This window comes from Podarcis gaigeae, assembly GCF_964106915.1.
Source record: "Podarcis gaigeae genome assembly, chromosome: 5".
Classification (NCBI taxonomy): Eukaryota; Metazoa; Chordata; class Lepidosauria; order Squamata; family Lacertidae; genus Podarcis; species Podarcis gaigeae.
Window position 1 is genome coordinate 33,230,618 of NC_139681.1, and position 26,279 is coordinate 33,256,896.

At 39.7% G+C, this 26,279-nt stretch overlaps 1 protein-coding gene and 1 long non-coding RNA gene across 2 annotated transcripts in view; one reads left to right on the forward strand and one right to left on the reverse strand.

Moving 5' to 3' along the window:
* The window catches only part of MICU1 (mitochondrial calcium uptake 1), a 129,110-nt gene that overhangs the window by 59,865 nt on the left and 42,966 nt on the right, over positions 1-26,279 (reverse strand). Inside the window, exons 5-6 of the mRNA XM_083740715.1 lie at positions 22,734-22,777; positions 6,891-7,005 (exon numbers count right to left, since the gene is read on the reverse strand). Coding sequence (XP_083596841.1) covers positions 6,891-7,005; positions 22,734-22,777 — 159 coding nt within the window. The remainder of the gene's footprint in view (positions 1-6,890; positions 7,006-22,733; positions 22,778-26,279) is intronic.
* On the forward strand, positions 7,005-9,449 carry LOC310845584. Its single transcript, XR_014564843.1, has 2 exons — positions 7,005-7,328; positions 7,445-9,449. It is a non-coding gene; the product is annotated as an uncharacterized lncRNA (long non-coding RNA).

Sequence of the window (26,279 nt, forward strand, 5' to 3'; positions counted from 1 at the left end):
CACTGAAATTTGAGAAGAGAATATGGGTTAACTTGGCAGTAGCAAGAGGAGAGGGGAACACTGCTAAGACTCTTTATAGTCCAAGGCACTGGTATGTGCCACAGTTTGCAAAAAGTCAAAACCAAATATTATATAGTGCCCACTGTCGGGGCACATGCATTCAATGTGCCTCATTTGTTTTGCCTTAAGTTTGCAAAAATGCTGGATCTTCTAACAGGTTAAGCAGATGCCAGGAGCTGCCCTGACGGTCTAATCAATTCAACCAAAATCCCAGACTGTGTGAGAAATTCTGCTTTAGAACTGAATGCAGTTTGGCCTATAATCCACTGAAGCATTTATGGTTAGCTGAAGTGGACTCCTCAATCCAAACTAGATCCAAACTAGGTCCAAACTAGATCCAATGCCATTCATGCAACTGGAACAAGTGGGAGGTTTAGATCAGGTCCACAGTGTGAGGCAAAGTGCAAAAGTTTTGCCCTAGCCTGCACATCCAGGTCTCTGTCCATATGAGGGTGCCCACAACCGCAATTTATTTTCTAGAAAGCCACTGCTAATTGCATGAATGACGTCATATACCTAGTAAAGTCCTCAGAAGAATCTCCAATGGCTACCAGCCAGCTATGGGGTTGCCATCTCCTGGCAACCATGTTGGCCATTTCACACTTGACCAAAGCCAAAACTCCATATGGACGCAAAATAAAACACACATTTAGTGGCAAATGACATAAGGCTTCTTTTAGGGGGTTTTAAAAAAAGTTTTTAGTATACAAATATATTAAATAAATGGCAATATGTGATTTCTTTTAAAGCACCAATGATGAATACAGTTTAACTTATCTCTCCTTTGCAGTTTGAAGAGATAAGACACAATGTTTAGATGAGAGTACAAGCCTTATCTTTTAGCAACATTACATCAGTTATTGGCTGACCTTCAAAGGACAAAAACAAATGCAAAGACAAAGCTTTCCGTAGTAAATTCATGCTCAAGTCCTGACCCAATGCTATATAAATGGCTATTCTAAACCTGCCTTGCTAGGAGGCTAGAATCCATCAGGTTGGCATGATGAAAATTGCATTATAAAGGGTTCACCTTATATAGAATCATTGCCACTAACCCACAACTACTTTCTGTCCTGGATCTACAACTACCATTGCCTGTAATCTGGGAGAGAACTACTTCTGCAGCACAAAGCATACCACTCATGGGTGGTAACCAGCATATGGACCAAAATTCTCAATGGGGATGATTTTGAGATATTGAAATAGTGAGAGTGAGTGTCCAATTTAGTAAAAGCTACTGTTCCCTTTAAAAGAACGAATACAACATTTTAGCATTTTCTTTTTCATTCTCTACTGCAGAGTCCTCTAAGGTAGGGTGCTGGGGGAGGGCAGGTTAACCCTTTCCTCTTGCAGTACAAATCCCCCAACGTTGCTATTTGTTCCAATATAGATATCTGTATGTCTCCTCACAGAATTAAAAATTGTGAGTGGAAAATTGGCTTTGATGGGTCACATATCAAACAGGTGCGCTCTCCCTTGCAGCTACACCAAGAAACTCCAGCAGGTTAAAACTTACAAGTGATTTTTTTCATTTCTCTGGTTACAAATAGAAGTTATAGCTATAGGACCAGAATCCTAAATATCCTTCCTTATGAGCTATTTTGAATTATTGGGATTTACTTCTGTGCAATATAGCCAATTAAAAAATTGTTTATTAAAAATACAGTTATCTCACATGGGAGCTCAAAACATTTTAACATAATTCAAGACCATTAGGATTGGGCTGAAAAAGCACTAGACCAATCTTTTCTCCTGCTGGTCTTGTTAGGGTCACATTTTCATTATCTCTGTCCTATAACTGCTGTACCAGAAAGTACCAACCACTCCAAATGTCTTTTCATCCAGTTCAATTCTAAAGAAGATAAAAGGGAAGTTCCACCTCTTTTTGTGTAAGCAGAGACATCACCTTGCCAACAAAGGTCCGTATAGTAAAAGCTATGGTTTTCCCAGTAGTGATGTATGGAAGTGAAAGCTGGACCATAAAGAAGGCTGATCGCTGAAGAATTGATGCTTTTGAATTATGGTGCTGGAGGAGACTCTTGAGAGTCCCAGGACTGCAAGAAGATCAAACCTATCAATTCTTAAGGAAATCAGCCCTGAGTGCTCACTGGAAGGACAGATCCTGAAGCTGAGACTCCAATACTTTGGCCACCTCATGAGAAGAGAAGACTCCCTGGAAAAGACCCTGATGTTGGGAAAGATGGAGGGCACAAGGAGAAGGGGACGACAGAGGACGAGATGGTTGGATAGTGTTCTCGAAGCTACCAGCATGAGTCTGACCAAACTGTGGGAGGCAGTGGAAGAGAGGAGTGCCTGGCGTGCTCTGGTCCATGGGGTCACGAAGAGTCGGACACGACTAAATGACTAAACAATAACAACAAGTATCTCATCACTAAGGAAATTTGAATGGTGCTAATAAAAATTAAAATTGGAGAGTAGCTAAAGCAATGAAACTGGTGCAGCATCCTCCATGCTTTTTAATTTTTTTTTTTTTTGCTATAGCATTCATTTAACAGAAGACCAGAAGTTATCAGCACATTTCTAAATGTTATTTTATTATCTTTTGGGGGAATGGGGGGGGGGGAATCATACAGCAGACTAGGAAACAGACTGCATGAGAGCAGTAAATTACTTATAAATAAAATATGGTGACAGACTTCATCTTCTATGCAGTAGGCAAACAGCTCTCTGCTTGTAAAATGCAAATGAGTTGTATTTAAGGTCTGGCCAGCTGATGAGCACTGCGGTAAGAAAAAAAACCAACCCCCAAAATAAGACCCATTTTCTAGGGCTTAATGGACTAATGAGTCCTAACTTTATTCATTGGATTGCTAGGGATATCCACTTAAGAGAGGACCCGTATGATTTTTGTAAAAAGTCATCACAATGGGTCTACAAAAGAAGGAGATAGACTAATATTTTGAAACAGAAAGGAGGGTAACTGGCAGAATAAAAACTGCAGATACCATCAAATCTCTTAATTTTGGCATTTAATTTTCCTTGCTTGTAATTAGGCTTTCAAAGGCTAGCACAGATGCGCTGAGTGGTGCCAAAATCAATGCCACATCGCTGATTAAATCTGAATTAAAATAAAGTCGAGATAAGCCCAATTTTTCACACCATCTATGTAGAAGAAGTTTATGATGCTGTTCCACTAGTTAGGATTACATATATTCTCACTCTACAGAGGTTTCTATTAGATAACTTCAAATAAGCCATTTATGGTGCAAGCTTATTCATGTTTACTCAAAAGAAAGCTCCATTGACCTAAGTGGATCTTACTCCCAGGTAAGTGCACAAAGAATTACAGCTATCTTCCAAGCATATTCTTTTCTATCTTACCTTAAAACATTTATAGGCCACCTTTAAGAGTAAAACCTCTCCCAAGGCTGCTTTCCACCATAAAATATTAAATACAATAAACATTATCACGCACTAATAAAACCAGCAGAAAAGCAAATACATCTCACCCAGAACACAGCTGAAGCCAAAGTCAATCATAGCTACAGCCAGAGACTATTTGTTTTTGAACTAATTTGTGCTCTTTAAAAACAACCAAGCATCCTGCAATTATAATTACACATAAGTAGTTTGTTAACATTCTGTTACTTAATAATGTATTAACATTCCGTTTTCCTCCTTCTTAATGGTTTGTTTTATTTACACGCATTAACTAATTATTTTATTAGAGGCATAAACTAATTAGGTTTAAAACAAATTAACAGGAGCTATGGAACAAAGGGAATGGCTCGATTCGGAATCATGGCAAACCACAGTGAAGGAAGCTTAAGGAATCAGTCATGATTGTGCCAGCCCCAGATCAGGAGCCAAACATGTTAAAGGCAACTGGGTGACTTAGCATTGCTGAAGCAATCACCATAGATGACAGCGACATGAAAGGGCAGACAAAAGCTGAATGCAGAAAGGGCAGTAAAAGGATACGAAGTTCCTCAAGTTTAGAAGGTAATTCAGTAGCATCACAGAATTCAAATCAGGATGAGAACGACATCTGAGTTAATGGAAAATAAAACTTCCTGGGTTGGGTCTAACTAACACAGAAACTAAAAAAAACGAACAGGATGTGGACAGTGCAAATTACACCCAATAAAGAAGAATGGATTAAGCAAAGTGATGGAATATGCTGAATCAACAAAGTTAACAGCTAAAATAAGAGAACTTAATGATGATTGCTTTATTGAAGAATGGAAGCCTTTTCTGGGTTACTTAAAGAAATATTATAATGTGATGAAACCGTGAGCAGGATTTGAACTATAAACAACAGAGAGAATTAGGGATTACTGTGTTAGGGTGCAGCAAAGGGATAGAAAAGAACATCATCATGGGAAATGGGATGGGATGTCGATAATATGAAAGGGAAATTCATTATGTATTGGAACTTTATGTGCAATATGTGGAAATTTTAAAAAGAAACAAATTAGACCCTTGACTTGAACAGAAGAAAACATGTTCTCTTGCAGTTCCATCTGCCCTGACTGGGGTATCTTAGATTAGAAGCCGAGGGTGTTGCCAATAACAGTATTTCTCCTTAGGTGCAATTTAGAGAGACTGGGTGCCTTAGGTCACATCTCTGCACTGTTCATTCACATTATTTTGTACATTTGAGTTACATCCAAGAGATCAGGGAGGGCAACTGAAACATCTGGTGGATCATCATGGAGCATCAAAAAAAGTATCCAGGGGAAAAAAACACAATAGAAAAAGATAAAATAGCCCTTCCTAGGGTATAAAGCAGCTATATATAAAAGAAATGTGTGTGTTGTAATCCATAAACTCATTTTCATTGAATTCTGCAGCAAGTCCTTGCTCATTTCGGTGGACAAACAACATTTTTTCCTCTCTGCACTTTTCTGGGCAAGAATAAAGCTAATGTGGAATTGCTGTTTTGATGCCTCAGCACTTCTCAGTGCTACTCTGAAAGTACGAACGACTAATATATGTGCACAATGCGCACCAGAGAACAGGAACAAATATTCATATTTATGATTTGGCTTTTTCTTGCCAACAGGCTGTAAGCTTGGTTGCTTTGAAACGAGAGAAATTTCCTAACACACATTATTAGTGCAAACTGTATTTGTGTGTAGGTGGGGAGATTCAGGTAAACCTCTGCCAACTACTTAGGCATTACTCTTCTACTGTGAACATCCCAGTGGAAAGTGGAAAGGCAAGCATATAGGTAAGCATTTTGATAAGCACCTCTATAGCAGTGAGAGCCAGGTGCTGGTGTCCCATAGCTCTGTGGCAGAGCACATGTCTGTGTTGGAATATAGCTCCGTTCCACCTTAAAAAGGGAACAGGCTGTTGTGTGTCACATGCCTGTTTACTTCCTGCTCGCTGGGAGTTTCCGTTTTGTATATAGCTTTCGTTTTGGCTGTTTTTCCTGGACATGGAGGCAAGCAGTCATGTTTTTCCTTTGTTCCGATCTACGTTGAATAAAGCTGTAAATATGTTCTCCTGTCTGAATCTTCTAATGTGGAGACTGCTAAAAGGATGTGAACGAGTCTTAGAATGTCTCTGAGACTTGTGTCCCTAATTGACTGATACTGTTCCACGGGAGACCGGTGATCGTCCGGAGATGATTGGGGCCTGCCTGATGGCTCCGTCTCCCTGGCAGTATTCCAACAGTCTGTATGTAGGCACTCCTGTGTTCCATCCTTGCTACCTCTAGATAAAACTCAGAAAGAATCCTGTCTGAAACCTTGTAGTCACTGTCAGCAAGTGTTGTTGCAGGAACCCCCCCCCCCCGAATCATTCAGTTTGTACAAACAAGACACATACACACTCATACGCGACGCTTCATTTAATGAAACTTCCCTGAACGTACCAACACGTCCGCAGTGAGCCCTACCCAGCTGGCATGCCAACCTTGATGGTCCTAGCCAGAAGATCATTACACTCACAAAGGACCTGCATACGGAAGTGGATTCAGTATGGACTGAAACAAAGGACAGTGACCAGCCCTTCCTCTGGGGGCAGGAAACAGTGAACTCCTCTTTATCCTCAGGAATGTAATCATGGGGAGGGGGAAAGGAGGAACCGGACAGGTGACAAGACACTCAGGTTACCACCACAACTCCTCCCTGAACCCCTCCTCTTTGTGATGTGTCAATGATGTAGTCATGATGTAGTCTTAGGGGTGTAGCATGGGGGATTAGTAGCTAATAAAAGCTGGGGTCTTCTTTTGTTCAGGGCTTCCATCTTGTTTCACCTGGTGGCAGGTGGGAGTCCTGTCGCGACAGTCTTCAATAAAGACCAAGCCTACTGGCTGCTGTTTTGCTCTGGTATTCCTGGCTGGTGTCCTTGTTTTTTGTCCAAGGGAGCCCTCAGATTTCTCCGTTAACAGTGTAAACACTACTGATGTAGATGTTCCAATGGTCTGACTAGGTATACGACGACTACGGTAATTACATTCCTAGAAGGGCTCTAGAGATGCTTTGCTATTTCTATTGTAGAACCATAGAGTTGGAAGGGACCACAAGGATCACCTAGTTCAACTCCTTGCAATGCAGGAATCTTTTTGCCCAACGTGGGGCTCAAACTCATGACTCTTGAGATTAAGAGTCACATGCTCTACTGGCTGAGCTATCCTGCAGGGCTTGGTAGAGTATAGAGCTGCTCTTTAATATAAAGAAACTTACTAAAATGCCCTTATCAAATAGTTTTGATGCAAAATAAGCTAAGCACCTCTAGTTTAAAGATAGACAAACTATAAGGGAAAAAACACCCCATATTGCCATCATTTAAGGATTTATTATTATTATTTTAAACACCCTCAGTGTTAATAAAATGATAAGGACAAAACATGTACTTACTGGAAAGAACTGTTGTGAGGAAGATATAGTCAGAAAAGGAGATCAAACCGCATTCTCCAAGTGCATAAAAGATGCTGTCTTCATCTGCAAACTTTTCACGTTCCTGGGAGATTCTCTATTTTAAACAACCAAAAGCACGATGTTCCCAAGAGAAGAAAAATAAACTCAGTTTAAAAAGCCAGGAGTTAAAACAAGACCACATCTTTTACACTTTTAATATTGTTGCCTCTACCCATCCCTTTCCCTAAATAAACCCCCTCCTATTGTCATTCTAGATAACTTTTCCAGCCTTTAAATTTGTCAGTTGTTTCTTGAAGATTAAGATAAGAATCAAGCTTTATTCTCTATCTTACAACACACATTTCAACCCAGAAGAGTCAGCTCAAACGGCGCCTCACTGTTCCCTCCCACCAGCCTAATTGTTTGCAAAATGCTAAGGTATTCTATTCGACCAAACTGCAGGAGGCAGTGGAGGACAGAGGTGCCTGGCGTTCTCTGGTCCATGGGGTCACGAAGAGTCGGACATGACTAAATGACTAAACAACAACAACAAGGTATTCTAAGGGCTCTTTATTGCCATTCTTTATATAGTAGGCACAAGGAATTTCACTGTCAGTTTCGTGTTTCTGTTAAAATAAAAAAAAGTAACATATTAGTACTTGGGATTGAGGGCCCCTGCTTTGAATAAGCAAAACAACAACCCTTTCAGCAAAGTTTCTTACAGCAACTACTTCAGTTGCAATGCAGGTCTGATACAGACCCAAGGATGCCCCTCTCTGAACCATGGTAATTAAATTAGGAGCAGGCTGCAGGAGTTATGGTAAACAATAGTTTGGGTTACATGTACACTGATGCAAACCATCGTTAATGCTAACCATGGTTCCCCTGAAACTAGAAATTGTAACGATGGCATGAAGTAGGTTTGCAGAACATAGCTTCATGAGTTAGTCTCAACTGTTGTTTGCATCACTGCACATTCAATGCAAAACCCTTGTTAACCCTAGAAATGGAAAGGAGAGGAAAAGTTGCTACAAGGAGAGAAAGAAGTAGGATACACCTATGCTTCACTCCTGATCTCCGCACCATGGTTAAGATATCAACAACATCACATCTGAAGTGGACTTTGGTGAAATAAAGCACACTTATGGTCATTGCACTGCAGACCACACAAGTGTTCTCCCTTTACCCTACCACACACACAAGATAAATTGCTGAACTCAAGAGCGCTAAACCATTTTGACAACTGAAGATTTAAAGGCTGAAAAGTATGCACAAAGTGGGTTAGAGGTTGGGTTCTAAATTTACTAGTTCAGAAGTATTAAAAGACATCTCATACACACACACACACACACAGAGGAAAGAAAAATATTAAAGGACGGAGTGGAGTTGTGGTTAATGTGTATGAAAACATGCAGGCACAGAAGCACCGAAATAGCAAGCTTAAGTTAAGGAACAATACTAGGGAACAAAGAGAGACACCACCAACAGCACACCAGGGGACAGTTATACAACTGTCCCCTATCTGTTACCTCTGTCTAGCGAGGATCCCATCATATACAAGATAAAGGAAAGACAATTTGTTAAGCAATGACACTTAAAGCACATCGAAAGCACATCAAAAACATTGCAGCATCTTTTGATCTGTTACTTTTGAAGACCTAAGGAAAATTTGGAGCAATTAACCAGTCCTGGTTACTGTATGTTCTTAATTAAGAAATGTAGACAAGAGCCCCAGGAGAGACAGTCTCTTGAGGTTCAGATGCCTATGAAGGTTTTCATCCCAGTTCTGTCTTGCAAAGCTCATTGTATTTAAATTGGAAACAGTCCATTGAATTTAGATAAAAGTTAGGCATTATCTGGTCCGCAAAGTTACAGCGGAAAACAGTAATCACACTGATTAAAAACTGCAAGTTCTAATTAAAGCCAAAATCTACTAGGCTTACACAAATGTGCACACAGTTCTTATTTTGTCAATGAGAGGCTGCAAAAATGTCAGATGAGAAATCGTTAACAATAATCTGAAACATTTAACAGTGCAAACACTTTTAGGGAATATCAGAATGCATCCTAATGCTAAGGGTACATTTTCAATAAACAAATGGTTTTTGCCTTACCAATACCATTTTGATACTGCTTCGAAATAAGTAACATTGTGGAAAAAGTTTTACACGGGCTCATAATTAACTTATTAATTATGTTAATGCTGTATATTTACCTCTTTACCTGAGATAGTTTGCAGATTTTGCATCTTTTATAGCATGTATTTAAGTAACCAAGGCAGTATTTATGATCCAAGTAACTCCCATTTTAACACCAAACGTTAGATGAAGACTATGTGCTATCAGTGATATATGGGAATACAATCACAGTATCACACATTTGTTTCAGGACCCAGAATTTCAGGACCCTGATGTTTATCTTAAGATTAAAGTTCTGGAAACATGCATTTATGAACAAATTCCAGTGTTCTATTTTTTTTTTTGGGGGGGGGAGGTCTGGGATCTATTTAGATAAACACAAATGCATGGCCACATCAAGAAATCGCTGACGTTCCCCCCCTGGATGGCAGACCCCGTGCCATTTGACAAACTACTTCCAGAGCTCCCGTCTCAGTTTCAAGCAAGGTTTACCATGCAGAATGGAAGGCTGAAATTCAAGAAACTCTTGTAAGGCCCCTTGGACACATGGAACTAGTCCCAAGGTTCCTAGGATCCAAGCCAAGAATTTGACCCAGCCGTATTGATTAGCCATTGCTACTGCAATTCACTTTAAAGAAGGATCACGGCTGTGATTGGTTGGAACTCACATTCTTAGATGAGGCTCTGGGCAGATTTCCCACAATGCAATTAGCTTGGCATTCCCCCTCTATTTTATTATGTATCTTAAAGACTTAAGAATTTAGACAGTTATGATCCTAAATAGACTTAACTTACCAGTCTCCTTTCCAAAAGGATTTTCTCATAAAGTGTATTTGCTGATTTAGCAAAACCATTGTGTTGTTATCGTTTTTAAAGGGGGTGTAGTTTCAAAATTAAAGCATTCAAAACACTTTCAACTTCCATGTTGCACTTCTAGAAAGTTTACATGTGAATGAAACTTAAGGGGAAACCACCTCAATAATTATAATACACTTTCCTGTTCTGGATAACTTTTAAAATATACATAGTGAATGCAGGGTGGGGGGTGGGGTTGGTTAGAATGGGTTAAATCTATTTTACGAAACCATTAGACTAGGAAAAGAACCATATTCACCCAAAACTATTGAGAATTTTTTTAATGTCAGACTTCTACTGGAATTCATTATAGAATTTTCCCCTGCACTGAGAGCAATAGCTATTGATAGATAATTAGTATTTAAACATGGTCAGAATGCAAGATGCACATTTGTGTTATAGTCCTGAATACCACTGAGTGAGCTTCCTATTCCCTCTGCAATTCTGTATATTAATTCTACAGGCATAAAATCAATCGCTCAAGCGCACTCCATTAAAATGCATTTTCTCTTGTGTATAAAACTGAGTTCTATGAATCTCAACACCACCCTCCCCCAATGATATTTGCCGTTGCTCTTTCTTGCTGCACAATGCGTCGTTACATTTGAAGGAATCCAATGCACGGTATTTAAAAAGCAAACTCAACATGCAAATGGAGATAGGGGGAAAAGCAGTCAGTGGTATTTTGTTAGTGTTAATATACCAGCCTCCTCGCCTTATCACCAGTATGAATAATATTAAAATAACTTCAGCACAACCCTCACATGGTATGCCCTTTATGCAACTGGATGCTAAATTAATTTCCAGCATCCAAAGCTAATTTAGTTTATTTGTCAAAATTAAGAAAGGAGTAAACACTTTATTATATGAAACTCCCACTTGCTTTGGATATATTGCTCCAAAAGACCCTGGCTAGGAAAGGCAGTTTAGCCTACTGAAAAATGATGAATTAATCAAATCAATAGGGCTTGTTCAGAGTGTTGATCGAAGTTCACAACACAGATAAGGTGGAGAAAATGCACAATTCATTAGGACAGAGATTATTTACAATCACATTTCTGGAGTTGAGACATCCTGTTAGCCACAAGCATACAAGGCAAACATACAGACTTAGGCATACTTCAGTTAAATATATATATATATCACCACAAGCAAGAATATGCATATACAGAAGAACTGAACAATTCAGTTTCCACCAAATAGATTTAGACCATCGGCTAAGTGAACAATCAAAGCAATGCTTCTTGCAGATGTTGCTGTACATGAAGCATGCAGGAGAAGTGAATAACTATGACAAAACAGAACAGCCCATCTGTCAAAAGGACAGCAAGAAAGACTGTGAATACCCATTTTGCCCAATGGGTTGAATCATGGAAGGCAATACATCTACGTATTTATCTTCCGGAGTACTATGATAATGTTGCATCTAATAAAACAGAAAAGAAATCCACATGTGTGCTATTGAATTCATTTCAGAAAGTCATGATATGAGGGGAAATGTTGCTAGGATTGGCCCTCTTTGAGAAATGAGGTAGGACAAATGTTTTTCTTTCCATCCCTAAGAACTTGGAAGTACAGGAGTTCCTCTAGCTTCCTGCTTATCTTGGAAGAAAGAAATAGCAAATGCATTGTCACAATAGCAGAAACCTGAGGGTAATTCTACACTGGGCATATTTCACAATCATAGGATCAGGCTTACTGTCTGGACCAGGGGTAGGCAAACTAAGGCCCAGGGGCCAGATGCGGCCCAATCGCCTTCTCAATCCGGCCCGCGGATGGTCCAGGAATCAGTGTGTTTTTACATGAGTAGAAAGTGTCCTTTTATTTAAAATGCATCTCTGGGTTATAGGAATTCATTCATTATTTCCCCCCCAAAATATAGTCCAGCCCACCACATGGTCTGAGGGACAGTGGACTGGCCCCCGCTAAAAAAGTTTGCTGACCCCTGGTCTGGACCATTCAAGTCAAAAGGAGTTAAGATGTTTACAGAAGGGGAAATGGATCCACCCACTCACGTACTGTATATATGGGATATTCTGTTTTACTTCCTGTATCCCTATAGGTCTAAGGGGCATTATACCATGTAAAACCATGAGTCCATCTTGCCCTGTCTTATCTAGCTATACAGACTAGTAGGGGCAACCCAGAGTTTCACTACTTATATATTCACTGGCCAAACAGGAGTTGGTAGAGATGCTTTATTGTTCTATTCATGTGGCTGTTGAAAGGCAAGATAGATAGATGTATTCATTTGAACAAAGGAATATTTGCAGAGACAGTGTTCTCTGTATTGAGGAAGAAAATGCCTGACCTAGTTTAAAGTAGGATTGCCACTTTTAAGTCAACCAAATTAATGACAGCCAGGTCCACCACCACATGAATGGAGCAATATGAGGACGACACCCGAAGGCCTTATTGTAAAGCACAGTCAAGTGGTTTGACTTCTTAGGATTACTGAACACCGGCTAAAAAACAACAGCCCACCAATGTCTAATAGACTGGGATCTTCCTAACCAGCAATTTCAATTGTCAGAACAGATATAACATGGTGTTACAGGCTGGATTCAACTAAACAGTTGTGCTAGTGACAGCAAGCATAAGTCCTGTTAGTGGAACAGGGCTTCGCCCCCACACTGTGCGCCCCCCAATCAGCTTGACAAGGGCTGTAGGGGTGGGGGGGATACCTCCAGAAATTGTTCCATCTGAAAAGCAAATAATGTTTGCACTGATAGAACACATGAATCTCCACAGCACTGTCCAATCAATAATGTACTCTGATTTATTAGTTTGTTTTTAAAACATACTTGGCAGAACACATATTTGAAGTGGAAGGCGAGACAGGCGATAGTTCTGGGGTGGGGATATTTGGCCTTCTGAGAAAACGTGAGTCAAACTTTGCCCTTAATATATGCTTTTGACTCATAGTTCCCCAACTATAAACACACTAAAATTATAAGCAGGTGGCAATCTTAGTTCAAAAGTCACTAGCATGAATTTCAATAGCTTAGCTAAACCCAGAATAGTACTTTGCTCAGTAGCATTTGTGCACCCCAGTTAGACAATTATTTCTCTGTTAAGTCATGTAAAACTGACCATTGGTATTACGACATGAAAGAAGGAGGTGAATGTTCAGTGATGTTATCCATGCCACTAATGCTTATGCTTCAATACCATTTTTCTGTGTGTGAAAATATGTGATAATCTTAAGCAATCATTGCATAGCTTCCTTCTCCAAATCTAAACAATATATGCTACAGAAGTTTCCCCGCAATCCTTAATAATTTGGATCTCATTGTGCATTCTTTCAGATTAAAGAAGCTGTATAATCTTTTTTCTTGCGGGGAGGATGAATGCTTAAGATTCTGTGTGTTCTGAGTTTGCTGTAATGCCATTCTCTTTCAGTCCCCGTTGACCACATCCAGTTTTGCTAACTGCACAATATTACAGAATTCGATGTTCTTTCCATTTCATTGGCAGCTCAGGCAGCTAAGCACATATTTGGGAATAGTTTGCATTCAACTTAATGTGAATTGTTCCTGAGTAAATATGCATAGGAGTAGCCTGAAATGATCTTGGAGAAAATAATGTATTTTAAAACGTTAGGTAGGTCTTCACTAGTTCAGTTCAGCGAAGACTTGCCAGGAAAGAGGCACCCCAAGTTTCTATAAGCGTGTTTAAGAAGAGACTGCATCTTTACCTGTAACATCTTACTAAAGAGTGAACATCCATTTCTGCTTGCTACTTAACTAAACACTAAATTCAGGCAAGGAAAGCAGTTATCCTTTCCCAAGAAGATGCATAACACCTTTTCAATTAATACACTGTATCATTTAGTAATTCATACAGAGAGACACCTTAAATGTTCCTCTGGCTCCTTAGTTCTGTGATGCGATGTGATGTTTTAATGGGTGTTAATTAAAATGTGTTAGCTAAATATTTCTTTAAAAAATATCACCTTTTTGGGGGACTAGACTTTGCCTGTGCAAGTACACTTCATGGCCACACTTGGATAACTATGTTTATTGTGAAAGGAATGAGTCCAAGCAAAGCTCAGGCTTAGACGCTCTCCTCACGCCCTCCAGTGTGGCCAAAGGGACACGACTGGAAAACTTTGTTTCCAGTTTCATTTAATCATGGTTTAGTGCATATGCTTTGAACCTCCATTTCCTCCAGCCAGCATGGCCAATGTTCAGGAAAGATAGGAACTGTAGTCCAAAACATCTGATAGACATTACATCTTATTGATGTTATTGCAAAAAAACAAACAAAAAACAAAACAAAAAAACACAACCAAGTTTCAAAACCCAAAGTTTGGACCTGGTTTGTTTGGACCTAGGTTTGTCCCTATCACAATTTGCAGCCATTACATATCATGGTCTACTTGGATGGTTTTAACTCTTTTAATTTAAATCAAAGAGTTTTTAATTAATTTATCTCATTTAATTAGACAAACTTATGTTTAGACAATGGTATGTTGAGATAATCGTATCAGTTTAACAAGTCAAGATGCAAGCAAACATTTTTGCCTATGTGGCACAAACAATCGAAACCAACAAGAATATAATAATAATAATAATAATAATAATAATAATAATAATAATTCATTATTTGTACTTTGTACCCCTCCCATTTGACTGGGTTTCCCAGCCACTCTGGGCAGCTTCCAGCATATGTAAAAACACAGTAAAACATTAAACCTTCAAAAGCTTCCCTATACAGGGCTGCCTTCAGATGTTTCCTAAATGTTATATAATGATCCTTAACATCTGATGGGAGGGCGTTCCACAGGGCAGGTGCCACTACTGAGATGGCCCTCTGCCTGGCTCCCTGTAGCTTCACTTCTCGCAGTGAGGGAACCGCCAGAAGGCCCTCAGAGCTGGATCTCAGTGTCCAATTTATCACCTTCTCATTTTGTCAGAAACAGGAAACTACAGTTCAGAACAAGTCAGGCAATTAAGGCAACTTAATCTGAACAGGGAAATTCTCTATTCATAGTAATCTATGTGTATTTAAAGATGTTTCAAATGTGTTAAAAACAGCTGGAGGGACAAGCAGGCCCCAGGGTTATTTTAAGAAGTTACTTAAGGAGCTTAATGTATACATGCTTATTTTGTAGAAGTTTTTAATTCTAAAAGAGAACTTGTTTCAGATTGTTGCTGTTATTTTTCTAAGATTGCATTTGCTGTTTTATGGTGTAATTTTGAGGTTTTAATTATTGAACTCAGCCTTGATGTTTTTTGGAAAAGCAGGATTAAAAAAATAGACCAAATAAGTAAATTCACACTCATTTTAAAATACTACTCAGATATAGGACAGCTCTTACTAAAAGCAGCTCTTAAGGAATTCCTATGTAATTACACAACATTTTTTAAAAAATGAAAGAATTCCAATGATCCGTGACCAAGATATTTAATTTGGAGAGATCCACAGCAGACTCACCACACCAGGCAATGAATCCTTGCATCTAATTTTAAGAAATAAGAAATCCCAAGGCAGAGTCTCTGCTGCTAAGCACAGCTAGAGAAGCATGATGCGGTAACTGAATCTCTAGTGAATCTCAGATGCCGAGGTCAGATTACATCTTGCCTATCCCTAAATTCTACCCATAGCAACAATAACTCCAAACTAAAAAAAAATGAAGAGGGTGGGAGCACATGGTATTTGGATCAAGTTGTGCTTTACTTTAGCTGTAAAATTATTTAAGAGAGACAAACCTTCATATGAAGTATCACAGCTTTTGAAGCCCTTTCTTCACTGATAAAAACTACTAGTAAAGCAACGGCCCAATGCAAGTCGAAAAACTGGAACTATCCCACAAAAATGTGAATATTGATCATTTTAAGCCAGAGGGATTCCACTGGAACAACAAAATTATTTCTAAAGGAATCCGAACCCTAATCTACCTTTCCCTTTAAAAATTGAGTTCACTAAAGGTAGAACTTTAACTGGTGGTCTTCAGAGGCTAGAAAGAGAAATGTACATGTACCCACCCTTACAGCAACAGAATAAATATCCATCACCATTATTATTATTTTTTTAAAAGCTGCACCTGAAATGCAAGACTGGCATTCTACAGTCAAGAGGAAAAACGAAACAAGACACCAATGTCCCAAGACCCCTTCACAGGCAGCAGGAACCGAGCATGCAAGGGCAGAACCCTTGCAAAGAAAGCGAGAAGAGCCTCTTTAAAAAGGACAGAATATATTTTGCATTCCCCATTACTCTCTGAGCATTCGCAAATGGTTCTTGCACTTCCGTTCAAACAAACTATTTCTCGCACCATCATATCGCCATAGTTTATTCTTTCATTATATATCTGCTCACAATGCTGGATACAGTTTTAAATCTAAAGTGCTTATAAAACAAGAATCCATGCAGAAAAAAGACATGTGGTTTCTTAACGTATTTTTATGTATCAGAGACTGGAAGGTGAATGGCAGAATTGTCACTGAGCTTTGAGCATTCTCAGCAAAATTATAATTTAATCAATACAGTGATACCTTGGTTTGCATACGTCTTGGTTTGCATACATTCTGGATTACAAACCCGTCAAACCCGGAAGTGTGTGTCCTGGTTTGCAACCTTTTTTTGGAATACAATCCTTTTTTTTATTTTTTTTGGATTACGAACAAATTTATTTTGGAGGTCCCATTGACGAAAGCGCGCTTTGGGTTACAACCTGTTTTGGTTTACAAACGGACCTCCGGAACGGATTATGGTTGTAAACCAAGGTACCACTGTAATAGGTAAGCAAACCAGCCGCCTTCAGTGCTTCATTCCAACGTGGAAGATAGCCCTGTACCATTTCACTGGAGAGGCTACTAAATTTATCATGCCAGGCTGCCACAGCTGCTGTGCTTTGGTGTGCATTCTCTATTTGCCTAGGGAGCCATGGCTGGACCAGATCACCAGCAAACTGAGCCCAGTGTGATAGAACTCACCCTTGCAGAAGCCAAACCGGTTCTACTTCAACAAGACTTGTTCTTCTAGACACTTGGTACTCCACTCTTTAATAATGTTTTTCCTAAACTTCCCTGGCACAGATGCTACACTAACCAGCCTGTGATCTCCTGGGTGCCTATTTAAAAATCGGTATTACATTGACTAGTTTCCAGTCTTCAGGGACTGATCTTAGGGGGGATGTGACATAGTTTTGTTAGAGGACTGGCCATTTCACACTTGAAGAACTCTTTTAAGATCTCTTGAGTAGAATCCACTCAGACCCAGATTTGCCAGCTTTTTATTTTGTCAATAAGGGAAGCTTAGTTCCTTGTCATCACTATTTGCCTCAGTTCCTCAGAAGCCCTTCCTGAGAAGTTAGTTTAGACACAGAGATATGCCTTATATCTTCCTCTGTGTAGAAAGATGAAGATAATTCATTCAGCTTCTCTGCTATCTCCTCATCTTCCTTTAGCACACCTTTGACTCCCTTGTCATCCAAACACCCAATTACCTTCCTAGCTGGTCTCCTGCTAATAATGCATATTAAAATAAATGTTGTTGGTCTTTATGTTTTAAGCAAGGTGCACAGCCTTACAGCCTTTCTGTCAAAGTTTGCGTTCCTTTTTGTTCTCATTTGGACAAAACTTTCACTTTCTGATTGCATTTCTAATTGCAATTCAGCGCTTGTCAGTACAGATGTTCAGATGTCAGTGAGCGAAAGAGCCTCTCATAACAGACTTCCAAAAGTCTTCAAGTGCTACGGAGGTAATGCCCTATTTGCTTAGAGCATAATCCTTCATATTAAAGAAAGAAGTTCCTCAGGGGAATGTTCTGTCACAGCTTCCTCAAGAATACACATGCTTGTCAAGAGAGGCAACTCAACACAGTGCTGCTTCAATGTGAATCTGTGCAGCCTTATTTAAGAGAATTCATCAGCATGCCAGACGCTTCTCACTTGAAAAATCCCCCAAGGCATTAGAAGTGCATTCCAGGCATAAACATCAGCAAATGTAAGAGTTGGAAAGCTTTATAAAATGATCACTGCATTTAATTAGAAGCATATTTTTGTCATTATCCTGCTTTTTCCTCAGTTCCCTCAGTACCTTTCAGTTAAAATCATGAGGTGAGAAGCACAGGGAATGCATTTTAATAAGCTGAAGTATTAACTGCAGCCAGATAGGCTTTAACACTCTATTTACCTAAGGGAGACCCGTCCTTGAAAAGTGTCTACACTATTGATTACACAGAATAAGTTATACAAAACAGGTAAATCAATATATCTGATTAGCTCACTCATGCAGTGTGCTACCTTTCAGAATGCACATAGCTCAGCCTCTCTTTATCACCACCTAGCCAGGTGGGAAAGGCCCTCACTATCAGCCTCATCCATGTGATTCCATGGCTTCTAACGTTAGTGAAATTGTGTGGATGTGACTCCTGAGATGATGTGGGAACACAGGACTTTGGGATCCTACCATGGGATAAAAGAAGAGCAAATTTAGGGTTATACTGAATGCATCCTTGCATTTAATGTGCAGGTTTTGTTTTTTTTTAAAAAAATGCAAATTGTATAAATTGGGAGGGCTGGTGTTTTTGAGATCACAGGCAAACAGAATATATCTGCAATGGGAGAAAGTCCCCCATTGGCACTAGTTCAATACCAGCTTTGGAAGGGATTTTCTGCAAGACCACAGCAGAGGAAGAAAGCCTGAAATTCCCCTTGCCAATTTGCTCTGAATTATGACACACATAATTTTGTGGGTTTTTTAAACAAAAAACTGCACATTAAATTTCTAAGATGTATTTGACACTTTTGCATGTAACATTGACCACAAATTAGCCTTCCTCAAACATCAATTTTGGACTAGCATTAGCCCCAGTCCATTCAGCTAATGACCATGCTGACTGGGGTGGATGGTAGTTGTAATCCTATACAACCGGAGAGCACTAGATTGGTAAAGCCTGGTATAAACCAATATGCAATATGTGGGTTTGCGAGAAATGGGAATCCCTTCCCTGCCCTAGGAGGAGAGGAACAAAATGGGAGAGTGCTTGAACTGTGTACTTCTCATACAGAAGCTAATTTTCCTAATCATAGTTATGGCTACTGATGCATGCTAACATAGCGATTATCATGTCTAGCTCAGCCCAAACACACCTCGTTTTGGAAGGCATGGTTGACTCTCTCGTGACACAGATCAGAGGTAGCTATCTCAAGGAAACTGATAATGTAAGCTGATCCTCTATCACTCAGTTATGTTGAACGGAATTCAGTCACCTGTTCCATCTTCAAGTAGTTTGTGGCAGATAGATTAAGATAGCTTCAAAGTACAGGGATATGTGGTGAGAATTAGTTTACGCATAAAATTTGGAATTTTAATGTAAATATACCCATAGGCAAATACCTCCCATTCACACAAAATATAAATTAAATATTTGTGAAAAACAGATTTGCCTCACTCTCTTATGAATATAAAGATAATTGATTTTATTAAACCAAAATGGAAAAATCAACCATTGCTGCTCAGTAAAAAATGATCACAAAAAGGAGAAGAAATTTAATGTAGCATCTAGTTGGTTTACCAAATGTTAAATAATTCTGTGTTTAAATGACTTAATACTGAACTCTTGCAACAACTTTTTTGTTGGGAAAAGTTAAGTCTCCATGTTTTAAAAAAAGGCCTTTTTAGATTTCAAATGATGAAAGCCAACAGTCTTTTTAAGGTAATGGGGGAAATAAGAAATATATACTGTCCCTTTTAAAAGGAGGTGCACATATGGGATCTGAAGCACAAATTGGTTGAAGCACATGCTGACAAGTCAGTACCTGCCAAAAATCCTGATGAGAGGGGGAAAGGTTAGGAAGAAAGGGAAGAAAATGAGCAAAGGTTTGGTTACAGAAACAAAAACAAAAAACAAAAACAAAATAATTACAAACTGTACATCGTTAGAGGAACCACAGAATAAAACAAATAAAGAAAAAAACCCAATTCATGTCTCAGGAACAAGATACTGCTGCACACCTTAGAACCAAGAAATAAAAGGAGGCACAAAAGGTCAGTGAGATTTAGGAGTTACCTGCCAAAACATAATAAAAATTAAAATTAGTAGTTACTAAATTAAAGGGAAAGAGAAAGATAGACTTCCATAATTCCATCAGTTTATGCCAACAAAACCAATATGCCACAAAGCTTTGACAAGAGCTGGGAAGTGGTAGAAGGGAGGCTGCTCACAGATATAAAACAATGTTTGGAAGAGCCTACAGCATCCTTATATTGCAAGCACAAACCCTTAGCAATATATTTTCTTATGCTTAAAAAGAGATGAGTCTTCCCTGATGGGCAACATCCGTATTGGGCCTGAGGCACAAACCAATTAACCGCTGCAGTTAAAAATTAATGGCTAACCCCAGGTTAAAATCTGAGATCCAAATATATCACAGGCAGCTGTCCAAGTCCTCCTGTAGGACTAACATCCTAGGAATGAGCGCTAACAGCTGAACTTGAAGTGGACTGTAAAGGGCACAGGCACATTTTTTGTCAATCGATACTTCTTCCTGGAAGATAGAATGGTCTAGTTCACATATAAGCCAAACCATGAGCGTGCAGGGCTCCCGGACAGATTGCAGGTGCTTTGTTCCTCCTCAATCCTGGTGCTCCACTGAAGTGAGCTAAGCCATGGTGTGCCTCAGTGTGTTGTCCATGCTTGAGGTTCATCTCCTTCCCAACAATCCACCAGCTGTAAGCATGGTTTATTTTTGGGTTACACCTGGCTGTTTGTTTGGAGTAAGGTGAACCATAAGTCTGGGTTTAGGAGACATGCTGAAGTCAAACCATGCCTTAGCTCACAAAAGCAGCAGCAAAAACTGAGAAGGAATGAAGTGCCCACAATCTCCTCTCTGAGAGCCAGCACACTCATGCTCAGCGTTTCATGTACACTGAGCTATGGAAGCAGTATGTTGACTGCTGATCCTTTTCAAGCTGCTGTATATTGTAAAGGCAAAAGCAGCAGTTTTGTACATATTGACATGCACAGCTCATGACTAATGCATTCCGGATTTGGGTTTTCCATGCCCAAGAAGCCACCCTAAATCAATCAGAACAATTTGCTGAAGCAAACAGCAAACAAAGACGTCTGGAACTTGACTGAGGGAGGGGGAGCAAATGCCCGCTGTATATTCCATTATGGAAAAATATGTTCTTTTAAGCAGCCCAATGGAATTTCTCACAGGTTACGTCCTTAACAGCTCGAATTTTCTGTTAACGGTGTGGTACAGTAAATAAATATGCAAAGAACCACCTGACAGAGCACATCTGTCACAAAAAAGGTCATCAAAAAGAGCTGAAACAATTACGCAGCCCAAATTCAGATTATCTGGATAGATTCAGTAGGATTGGTGGCATTATATATATATATATATATGCACATAAATAAAAACAGATCTGTAGCAAGATCTGAAATTTCAGAACAGCCAGTCCGCAGGGGCAAGAAAATATGCTTAGTGTCTATTATTGCAATGTCAATTAGCCAACTTGCCTTCAGGCATATCCTTGTCCGTAACACTATAAGCAGCAGGGTAGACTATTGCAGTCAAGATTATATTCAAAACAGTCATAAACAAAGTCTTGATCACATTCCAGGATAACCAAGAAATAGAAGGCTATACAAATTAAGGTGTGTGGCCATGCAGAGAGGATTAATGCCCTATTCTCCAGGCCCACCCATATTCCTGCCATCACTGCTGTGCCCGGCAGCAGCTTAAAGTGAGAGCAGCTCAGTCCAAGCCAGAGCTACTATTGCCAAGTCAAAAAGAGTCCATCCTCCCCTTCAGCTGGCCAGGCGCAGAGGCAGATGGTGACACCATCCCATGTGTGCAATGAGCAGAGTGGGACGGGAAGGAAGAGACCAGTTCCACACCCTACGGCTGCACAGCTTGGCGGAGAAAGATGGTTCCCCTCCCCTCCGGAGGCAGGCTGGTGGGAATGGCACTCCACCTCCAGACTGAGCAGAACGGGCCTGCCTCCGAAGAAAGGAAGGGGGGGGGAGCGGCCAAAGCTGTATTCAGCTCTTAAAAGCACAGCAGCAACTGTTCACTTCATTATAGGTCAGCCCAGTAATGAGACAAAGCAGGAAAGCAGTAAGCAAATTTGACTTTGCCTGAGAGTGCTGCTCAATGAAATAAAGAGCAGGAGGGACAAGGAGGCAAATGCAGCTTTGGAATTCTGCATCTCTTTCTTATATACACAGTGAAAGAAGTTAAAAAGAGCTTGGGGAGGGGAATTCCACCTTCCCATTGATGGTATTTGCAGTTTAAAAGTTCAATTTAACACTGAATCACTGTGGGAGGAACATGTTTTACCCTAGATATAATATTGCGAACAAAGCTATGTTTCCTGCAGGAAATCCATGATTTGAGAGGGAAGATCCTAGTTCTAACTAAGATGGAGAATGCAACAAGCTGTGCTTGCTCTTGTGTGTCAGCAGTGGAGACACAAAGGATGTCTGCTCTCCCAAGGTGAGGAGGAAGGAGAAAATGAGGTCAGCAACTGCAAGAGTATCCGTGTAGCCTGAAGGAAGGGCAGCACAGGTAAAAGGGCAGTCTAAGAAGCTTGGAGGTTCCTTTCTCTTTCCCCATGTAGAAGCATCAACCTCCAGCGGAGGCTGACTTGTATCCAACATTCTACATTCTTGGTGCTGCACAAGCCGGGCCAAGAGAGGCTGTTTAGAATCTCAAATTTAGTCCCCTTCTCCGTGGTGGCCCATAAAAATTCCCTGCTATAATCACCTCCAAAATTAACACAGCTTTGCTTACTGCTAGACAGTTTCACAGACAGAGAGGAGAAAACAAACATTTCCTTAGTAGCTAAAATTTGTAATTAGCATGCACCCACAGGCTTAAGAATCTCACCTTCCCATCATAGCGTTTCACCACAAACTGATCAAGTCCGAGGTCTAAAAGAAACAAGAGAAAAGCAAAGGCTTTATGTAGCACGGATTGAATGTTATGAAATATATTCACATGGTTCAAACACATTAAGCTCTAACCAACCAAAACATAGAAAGTACAGGAAAGCTCAGCTTAATAGTAGCTTCATTTTGTATCTTATGAAATGTGTACAGATCTGGGGAATAGTAGCTATAGCTATATCAAGACGTAATGGTGGTGCCACACCTTGCTTCTCTTAGAACTTAATACACAAGTTATTAATATCTCTACCCTTCCCTACTACCTTATACATTAACCTCTGTCCTTCAATATTTATACTGCCTTAAGCAACAGATGCCATTAACAGATTTCAAAATTGCCATCAAACTTTAAGTAACATTCATTTCATACAAGCTGAAAGCAAACGATGGTCTATGAGCTCCAAACTAAGTGGGTAGAAAAGGTAAATTTGAAAGATGCTGAAGGGAGAAGACAGTAATCAATAGTTAATCTTACAGAAGGAGATGAAACTAAGGAGCAGATGCAGCAGTAGATAAAGGTACTAGAAATGTTGCAGTAACCTGCCATTTGCCACCATGAAATACAGTGCACACAAAATGGTGTGCTGTGGGGGAACAAGACCAAATGGGCTAAATTCACCATTTGCAGCCTTGAAGCTTCCAGCACGGACTCAATCCATTATACCAGCGTTCTACTTGCAGTAGCTAAATTGAGGAAGAAGCCGTGCACGGCATTTCCCCCATCACTGCAATCAAGATGCAATGAACTGGAACCTCAGAACCAGGAAGAAAAATAACAGCCGGAACTATTCCGCAAATGCCCGCAAAAGAGCTTATGCATGTGTTCAAACAGTGCTGTAATATGTAGGCACTATATGCCATTCTCGTGCTTTTGCTTGAAGCTGTTCTGCTTGTGCAAGAGGGTCCACATCATCTTAGGATGTAATTTTACCTTTTCCAATCAACAGTCGAGCGTCAGATGTAAAAGAGCCTTCCTTAAGCAGAGTTAACTCCGCAACAGATTGTCAGTGGTTCCATGTGTTTTGTTACGCAGAAGGGTGGGCAAATGACTTTATCCGTCAGATTTAAGGGTGAAAAACTTGCTTAAACACATACAAAATTCAGCTGAATCCCAGAATTGTTTTTAGTACGGTTCAACCCTAATTAAAGCTAGAAGCCAGGACAGAAAGCTTTGAGCAACAAAATATGATGAGGTGTTTGAGAATCTCTCATACTAGAAAATCACAGGTAGTTATTAACATTGAATTATGGACCAGTAATCAGAGGAAGAGAGATGAAAGACTTAAAATGATTGGAAAGTTTGACATTGCCTTTGTTTGTTTGTTTGATGAAATTTATACACTGCTTGATTGGGGGGGGGAATGCCTCAAAGCAGTTTACAAAAAGATAAAACTATACAAAAGTTAAAATATTAAAATAGATTAAAATTACTTCAAATTTCTAAGCATCTGCGTAGGCTTGCCTAAACAAAAATGTTTTTAGCAGGTGCCGAAAAGAATACAGTGAAGGCACCTGCTGGATCTCAATAGGCAGGGAGTTCCAAAGTGCACAGAGCACTGTTAAGAAACTGACAGCTCCTAAATTGCTATTCCTCTTTACTATATTACATCCTGTTTGTTGTTGTTGTTTAGTCGTTTAGTCATGTCCGACTCTTCGTGACCCCATGGACCAGAGCACGCCAGGCACTCCTGTCTTCCACTGCCTCCCGCAGTTTGGTCAGACTCATGCTGGTAGCTTTGAGAACACTGTCCAACCATCTCGTTCTCTGTCGTCCCCTTCTCCTTGTGCCCTCCAACTTTCCCAACATCAGGGTCTTTTCCAGGGAGTCTTCTCTTCTCATGAGGTGGCCAAAGTATTGGAGCCTCAGCTTCACGATCTGTCCTTCCAGTGAGCACTCAGGGCTAATTTCCTTAAGAATGGATGCGTTTGATCTTCTTGCAGTCCATGGGACTCTCAAGAGTCTCCTCCAGCACCATAATTCAAAAGCATAAATTCTTCGGCGATCAGCCTTCTTTATGGTCCAGCTTTCACTTCCATACATCACTACTGGGAAAACCATGGCTTTCACTATACGGACCTTTGTTGTCAACATCCTGTTTAGTACAACCCTAAATGTTAGCAGATTTTGTATGGGAGAAAGAAGCAGCAAGGATCAATTCTGAGCTACTGTGGAAGAAGTAGTTTATGAATAAGTTATATTACTATAAACTTAACTCACATAAATACTTATTGACTGATTTAAGACTTGATGTGGTATAAACAGCATGGGACCTCTGCAACATTGGAAACTTTAATAAGGTCCAGGAAGGGAAGAGAGAAAACAATTCAGTGAGGATAAACTAATCCACTGAGCAAATACACTCCAACTGAGAAAAGCAGAATGTAGAACCAGCTATGTTTGAGACAAAAATGCGTGTTAAGAATTTCAATTTAAACCAACAACCTGGTCTGTTTGTTATGTGAGAAGAATATGATCTGTATACTTAGAATAATTTGATTCACAGAATATGAGAAGATAGATTACCACCCTGCATATTTTGTTCTGTGTTATCACCATTGCCTACAAAATCAGACATTTCATTATTCATAGCTAAGAGAGAAGATAGGACTCATATGGAACAGCCATATTTGGCAAGATGCTTGCTAATGCCCATTTAAGCACTAAAATGTCTAAAATACAATCTACTACACTATTAGAAAGACAAGGGATGCCAATTAAGTTTTTTGATGGCCAAATTTTACACATTTAAACACAAAAATGGGAATATATTCTTAAAATATGGAATGATTTTCATGAAGATTAAATTCAAACACATGGCAGTATAAGATTATTAATCATAGCCATTAAATCATAAAAAAGACCTCAGGATCATACCTACAGAATGGCTATGGAGGACTCTTACATTCATGGTGGATATGTCTTCCAGTTGAAAGATCTTGGTAGATATTTTAGAAGTAATACACCAGATCTTAAGGCAGCAGAACCCAGTGGTAGTTTTGATGAAATGGTTGAACAAATAATGGCTGGGGGAAACCCAGCCAGATGGGCGGGATATAAATAAAATTATTATTATTATTATTATTATTATTATTATTATTATTATCCACCACTATGCATGAGCCATGTGTGTATGCAGCACCAATTCCGTGCTACTCAAACATCTCTCCATTATGTGTTTAGCTTCCAAACTGGCATATTATGGTTAACATCTAGGGCTGCAATCTTAACACCACTTACCTGGGAGTAAGCGCTATTGAATTCAACTGGACTACTTTTGAATAGACATGGTGAGGATTACTACCCAAGCCAGAACTGGTAACCAACCATAGGCATGCATATTCAGTCTATTTGTATTTTATTTCTTTTCTTTCTATATACACATATACAAAAAGAATTCCAGATGAAATTTTAAATAATGACATTTTCGTCTTATTACTCAAGACTGGCAAGATGTGGGGAACAGGGAGAGAAGGGGAATCCAGCAGC